Here is a 6,590-nt window from a genome sequence, read left to right on the forward strand (position 1 = left end):
GGAAACAATTTTAAAACAGCAAATTAATTAAAATAATTTAAACGTAATAATACAATGAAAATAAAATAATTAAATCTCACAATTAATTAATTTAAAAGAAGAACAATTTAAATGCATAACAATAAATAAATATTAAGAAAACATAGCAATTTAATTTTCACAATTTAAAGATCATAAAATAACCCATTTAAAATATCCGATAATTATAAAATAAGAGAATAAATTTTTGAATTATTAAAAATAATCCTTCAGTGAAAATACATTAAAATACTGGGTGTTACAATCATGATGTCATACATGGTTGTCAGTTATTGAAAAGACACAATTAACCTCATTTCCCCTGGAGTTGATCATGTAAGAATGCTGTTTTGTGTTCCAACATCAACCCCATCATCAAATTGGTGTTGTTCAGATCCCAGTGTCTCACTCAATTATGTTTCATCTACCACGATTTTCCTGCAAGTCTGAGGTCCAAAACATAAATAGACACATATTAGATTCATAAGACTAATTTAAAACAATGCAAATTTAGACTATTAATTCCGGTTTCTTTCTCTTTGTTGCCAACTTTTCCACTGGTGGAACCTCCCTCTTACTTGGGGGTCTCCCTTTCCCTCGGACCACATTGGGGCTTAATATCTTCTCACCCTTATTCAAGACGACATTTGCTTTGGCATTCGTTTGTTCATATGCCGACTCTAGTGTTGAACTTTCAAATTTTGTCTCAAACTCATCAAGAACATGCAAGAAAGCACTAACTTTTTCATTATCTGAGGATATTTTGGTCGCTAATTTTGAACATCTTTTAAGCACCCGCTCATAATTTAGTGCGTCTGCTCTATCCCGCTGGTCATCGTAACTACTTCTGAGTAATGTGTATCTCCTCTTTAATTCCTTTCTCCAACGATCCAACACAAATACATATGGTAGCACATTAATCTTTTTCAACTGGCAAACTCTAAGTGCATGCCTACATAGAATCCCCCTCATCTGAAACAGTGCACACGTGCATTTGACCTCCACCTCCTCTTCGTTATAGTAAACACAGAAATGAAGTGTTTTGATGTGGTGATCAGTAGATATTTCATCCAACACATCGTATTTTAAAATGCACCCTTATGTGCTTACCAACGAACAATTACAACACATTAGGCCCAGCAACTCTCTTTGGACCTCTTTGGACTTTGCATTTGTATATAACCTTTGAAACTGCTTCTCAATATTAAAATGGGACACGCAGGGAATAGTTTGGTTGTTAGAATTGAAATCAGCCATTGTCTCTACCTCCACCTTCTTTCTAAGAGCATTATCAAATTGGTCGACGAATTCCTTCAACATGGTACCAGAATGGACATACCCATCAAAAAATGCATTCATGCTTTCCGACCTTTGTGTTGTGCTCATTCTAGCCCAGAATATACTTTTCAAGTAAGCTGGAATCCAAAAAGACCTTTCCTCATATAAGGATTGAAGTCATTTATTGCCGAGTAGATCATACTTCGCAAGTACTTGACCCCAGCTCTCCTCAAATTCACCGCTGGTCTGTGAGTCATATAATGCAGTCTGAAGGTCAGTCTTCAACCCCGCATTGAATTGCGCATGAGATCCTAACTTCTCTAGAAGTTTGCACATTACATGCCATAAACAATATCTGTGACGAGTTTTAGGGAATACAATGGCAATAACACTCTTCATTGCCCGATCTTGGTCAGTTATCAAGGCTTTGGGCGCCCGACCATTCATACAATCCAACCACATTCGGAACAACCACACAAAAGTTTCAGTGTCCTCGTTTGAAAGCAATCTCACTCCTAATAATATGGACTGACCATGATGATTAACACCAACGAATAGAGCAAAAGGCATCTCGTACCTATTTTTTAGGTACGTTGTATCAAATGTTACTACGTCTCTGAAATATTCATACACCGCTCGACTCCGAGCATCAACCCAAAATACATTCCGTAACCTTCCCTCATCATCCAAGTCCATGTTAGAAACGAACCCATCATTCTGATCTCTCATTCTTTGGAAATACTGATTAAGTGCCTCGCCACCACCTTTACCCAACCTTAAATGTCGAGCCTTGTCAATGAAATTCCGACAATCTTTATCTTGAAACTGAATATTCTCAAAACCCCCTGCATCAACGACTAGAGAATAAAAATTCTTATTCATTCGTATACCGGCTCGATCATTCAGGTCGAGGATCCTTTGACTGTATTCATCTAGATGTTTGTGAGATCGCGGGAGTCTTGTCTTCTTGGAGCTCACAGTTATGTGGTTGTGCACATTTTCAACAGTGGTGAAAACCCATTTATCATTCTTGCTCAATGTCGCATTTACTCTCGCTTTACAATCTGTTCTAGTTGTTGGTCATGGCTTCGAGATATTATTGTTCTTAGGATGGTACTTTCCGCCACGGGCACAACCAACAGTCACGTACACAGGCCCCCCCTCATCATCTTTCCTAGTCCTTTGTGTCTATACACCAAAATCCTCTTGCTTCGCATACTGCTTATAGTAGGCTGTAAGATCTTTCATATTGTCAAATTTCATCCCAGATCTTGGTGCTTCAACTTGTACCTCATCATCCTGGACAACAGTGGTACCCTCTAAATCTTCATTTATGTCGAAGACCATTTCTAAAAATGGAAACATATGGATTAGCATCAAAACAAAATTACAATGATTATAATCAAGGCAAACAAAATTGTACTACCGTCAGCGTCAAGAAAACTTTCAGCAGTCATCTATGATGTACTTCTAAGATTTTGTTCAAATTCTACAACGGTTGGCACAGTTGACGTCTGGGGCACTTCTTGCCTCAAGTCATTTGGATTACTCGGCGGAGGGTAGGGCATATAAGGTGGCATCTGCTGCAACAGGCACGTTGTTAGGGAAAATTGGATGACTCTAAAAAAATTAACATGTTAACTTCTGAAATATAAAAATTCAAATAAATATACCTCAAATGAATCAGAAAATGGGCTATAGTCTACCGGAGTACTAGGGAATTGTAGGGCATATTTATATCAAAAGGATGCATTCCATCTTCGTTTTCCCCCATCACAATAAGGCTAAGAATGTCTTCCGATAATTTCTATCCAATCTTCCATGATGGCAAAAGAAGAAAAATAAAGATTAAACTCTCATATGTAATGCAAAATCTGAAAATATAAGCACTTTCTACATAAATGAAATACAAACGTACAATTATTGTTTGAACGGAAAAAAATAGAAACAAAAAACTCTCAGTGAGCAGAAACAGATCTTTCCAAATCATGGAATCTATCGAATCATGTAGCAAGTATTTAGTCAGTCTATTTTCATGTCTTTTTACTTATCAAGAACAAAAAAAATGAGTTAAAATATATTCTAATCTCAGTGCTCTGAATAGTTTCTAATAGTGTTTTCGTGAAACTATTGCAAGACACTTATTGGACACATTTTTTTTTTTTTATGAATATTGAAAACACAATTACTTTGACAGCATCCTATCTATGCTATAGCCATATTTTGAGACTTATTATTTAAGAAGTCAAAAGTTTGCTTTGTTCTCATAGTGTTTAATCGAATTGGTCTTCACTACACATGAAGTTTAAGAGATTTTGTTCTTTTTTTGACATGAAACTGTCTTCTATTTTGCCACATTTTCTTCTAATTAATTATACTCTTAAAAAAATATATGTTTCGGATGGGACAATTCATTGGAATGATTAACTATGATCACTAATAAACAACTTTTAAAGCAATCAAAATTAAATAAGCTCAATCATCAATTTGTATGAGGGAGACCTTCTAATCAAGCTTTGACACATCAGCATAAATATTAAATCTGAAAATTAATATTTAGCCTATTTGTTAATGACAACCACAGATCTTGATAACATTAGGAGACAACCATGACGTCTTTTCCTCAATGTTTTCACATGTAAATACAGATTGTAATAGCTCACTATGAGAAAATGAGAATAATAGCAAATATCATCTTCTAATATCATTTTCTGAAAATTTCTCCATGCCCTAAGCATACCCATATCAAAAAACACAAAAATCAAGATGTACACACGAAGAACATAGCATGTATGGACGGGAAAATGCTAGTACAAAATTTACCTACCAAACCATTTGGCAAAACAGAGCACTCGGTCCCGTCGTTGGTTTGGTCCGTTCAATCAGCTCGTGGGGAGCGGCGGCGCTGGGCAGACTTACGAGCGTCTCGAGGTGGCGCTAGGAAGAGGAAGCCATCTTGAGGTGGCGCTGGCAAGAGGAAGCCGACGGACGCGAGTTCGTGGCGAGGAAGGGGGTTTCACAGGATTCAAATATTCTTTGTTCCGTTCAACGAGCTCGTGGGACAGTGGAGGCGCTGGGCAGACGGAGGAGTGCCGCTCGGTGGTACTGACGAGAGAGACGGCGTCACCGGGAGGTGCTGGGTTGTGGAAGGAGACGCGGGTCGCGATGGAGCAGGGGTTTCGCAGCATGAATTCGAATGGACAGAAACAAATTTTCAAATACGTCTTCAATCAAAACACACGTTTTGATTTTTTTTTTCAAAAAGAAAAGAAAAAAAAAAGGGCAAAATAGAAAATGCATCCACGTACTGAGTGCACGCTACAGTAGACTCCATATAGTAGTACTCTTTAGTTTAGCACAAGGAAGCTAGCCAGTTAGGCATTCATGTGGAAAATATTTGCTAGCTTGTTCCAAAAATTTAATTAAATAATCCAATATTAGAATATTTGATTCAGGAATATCTATAATATGATACTGTGCTTATCTTAAAAATTTAAATCGATAGAAAAAGATGGATTTAATAATTTATATTTTGTGTTAATTAACACCTCCAGTACCATGAAATATATTGTGCGGCTAGCGGTGTGTGGTAGAAATCACTCACCCATAGATAATTACTGCATTCTAAAAAGAAAACGGCATTAATGCTACGTACTCAGCCACCCAACATCTAATGCTCGGCGTGCTCTTGGTATATTGGCACCTTTTTTTTTTTTCTTTTAAACATATTTTAAGTATCTTTAAATTTTTTTAAAAAAATACACAAATTTACTAATATTTCTTTAATTATTAAATAAAAAATAAAATAAAATATACAAACCATCAAAATGAAATGGCAAAACTACGAGACAAAGTAGTATTTTCCTTTTTAAAAAGGTAAATTGTAAAATAAATATTAAAGTAGAAAAAACAAAGTACAAATCCGCATACAAACAAATTAGGTTTCATTTGGTTCTTAAACTCATCTCAACTTATCTTAACTCATCATTATAATATTTTCAAATTCTAATACAAAATATAATAAACAATTCAATTTTTTTAAATTTTAAAATAATAATAATATTAAAAAATAATATTATAATAATATTTTATTATCTGAATTCAATTCAACTTAAGTCAATTCAACATAAAACTTTCGTTCGTTGAAAGAGGGCGAAAATTTGGTGGTCATTTACTTAAAATGCCGAGGTTAGAACTGACTTTGCAACTCCCAAATTTCTACACTTTTTTTTTTTCCTGCAATTTTACTACTGTTCGCACTTGCTCAGAAGTTTCTTTTAGAGGCCTACGGTATTCTCTTTATAAACCCCAAGCTTATGTATGAAACGTCGTTCTAAGGTTGCCGCGGCGCCTAGTCCAACCCACAATCTTCCTGTCCCTCCTTAACTCTCGTTTCCAACCGAATCCTTGATAACCCTAACAATGGCGAAGGACTCACCGCAGCCAAGTATATTTTCATTGTCATCATCTGAAACGGAGAAGTCGACAGACTTTGGATCTCTTCTCAAGATATGTTGCCTTTGTAAGAGTGAACTTAAAGATGGCGCTGAATTGTTTTTGTATGGGTACGTAGGATTTCTCTAGTCTCCAATTTTCTGTTCTTGCAATGCATGCATGCAAAAACCACTGTAGTTTCGTTACTTTTTTAATTATTTCTATAACAAAGGGGGCACCATTCCTATACAATATGATAATGACTGACTCCATTCGTTTCTCTATATCGGTCGTACGTGCTTCAGAAAACAACGAAAAGAGATAGAGAAGATTCTAAGACTGAGCTTTTCTTCTCTCTAATTATTTAGATTGACCTGGTATTTACAGCTTGATCACGTAATAAACCTCTGATCGTTCTAACTCTCATTATGAAATATTTGGAAAATAATTTCTCAATTATTTTAAAGGAAATTAAAAGGAGAATTTAATAAAGTTCTAGAGTACTTTTGTATTGTTGTTCATGAGATGAATCGAGAAGCAGTACAAGAAACAGGAATTTGCAGAACTTAAACTCGATCGTTATAATGTTTTAATTCCATCATGTGCATTACACTATCTGCAGTACTTTTTTTTTTGCTTTCGTTTCTACCTGTTGAAGCATTCGATGCATGCATCCTAGATCCGTATTTCATGTCATTAGCCAGAGTTCATTTTATGGACTAGATATTAAAGGTGGTAGTTTATGCAATGCAGAGAATTTCAGGCATTTTGTAGCCACAGGTGCCGTCAGAAACAGATCAGCATCGATACGGAAGAACAATATTACCGTCAGAAGCAAATCAACATAGATGAGGAAAAGA

At 35.7% G+C, this 6,590-nt stretch overlaps 1 protein-coding gene across 1 annotated transcript; it reads right to left on the reverse strand.

Moving 5' to 3' along the window:
• Positions 1 to 528: 528 nt before the first annotated feature.
• Positions 529 to 1,377, reverse strand: LOC121255041. Its single transcript, XM_041155337.1, has 2 exons — positions 1,202 to 1,377; positions 529 to 970 (listed from the first exon to the last, which is right to left on the reverse strand). The coding sequence occupies exons 1-2, from the start codon at positions 1,375 to 1,377 to the stop codon at positions 529 to 531; spliced, it is 618 nt and encodes a 205-aa protein (XP_041011271.1).
• Between the last annotated feature and the right edge of the window lie 5,213 nt (positions 1,378 to 6,590).

The sequence above is a fragment of the Juglans microcarpa x Juglans regia genome, chromosome 3D (genome assembly GCF_004785595.1).
Source record: "Juglans microcarpa x Juglans regia isolate MS1-56 chromosome 3D, Jm3101_v1.0, whole genome shotgun sequence".
NCBI lineage: Eukaryota > Viridiplantae > Streptophyta > Magnoliopsida > Fagales > Juglandaceae > Juglans > Juglans microcarpa x Juglans regia.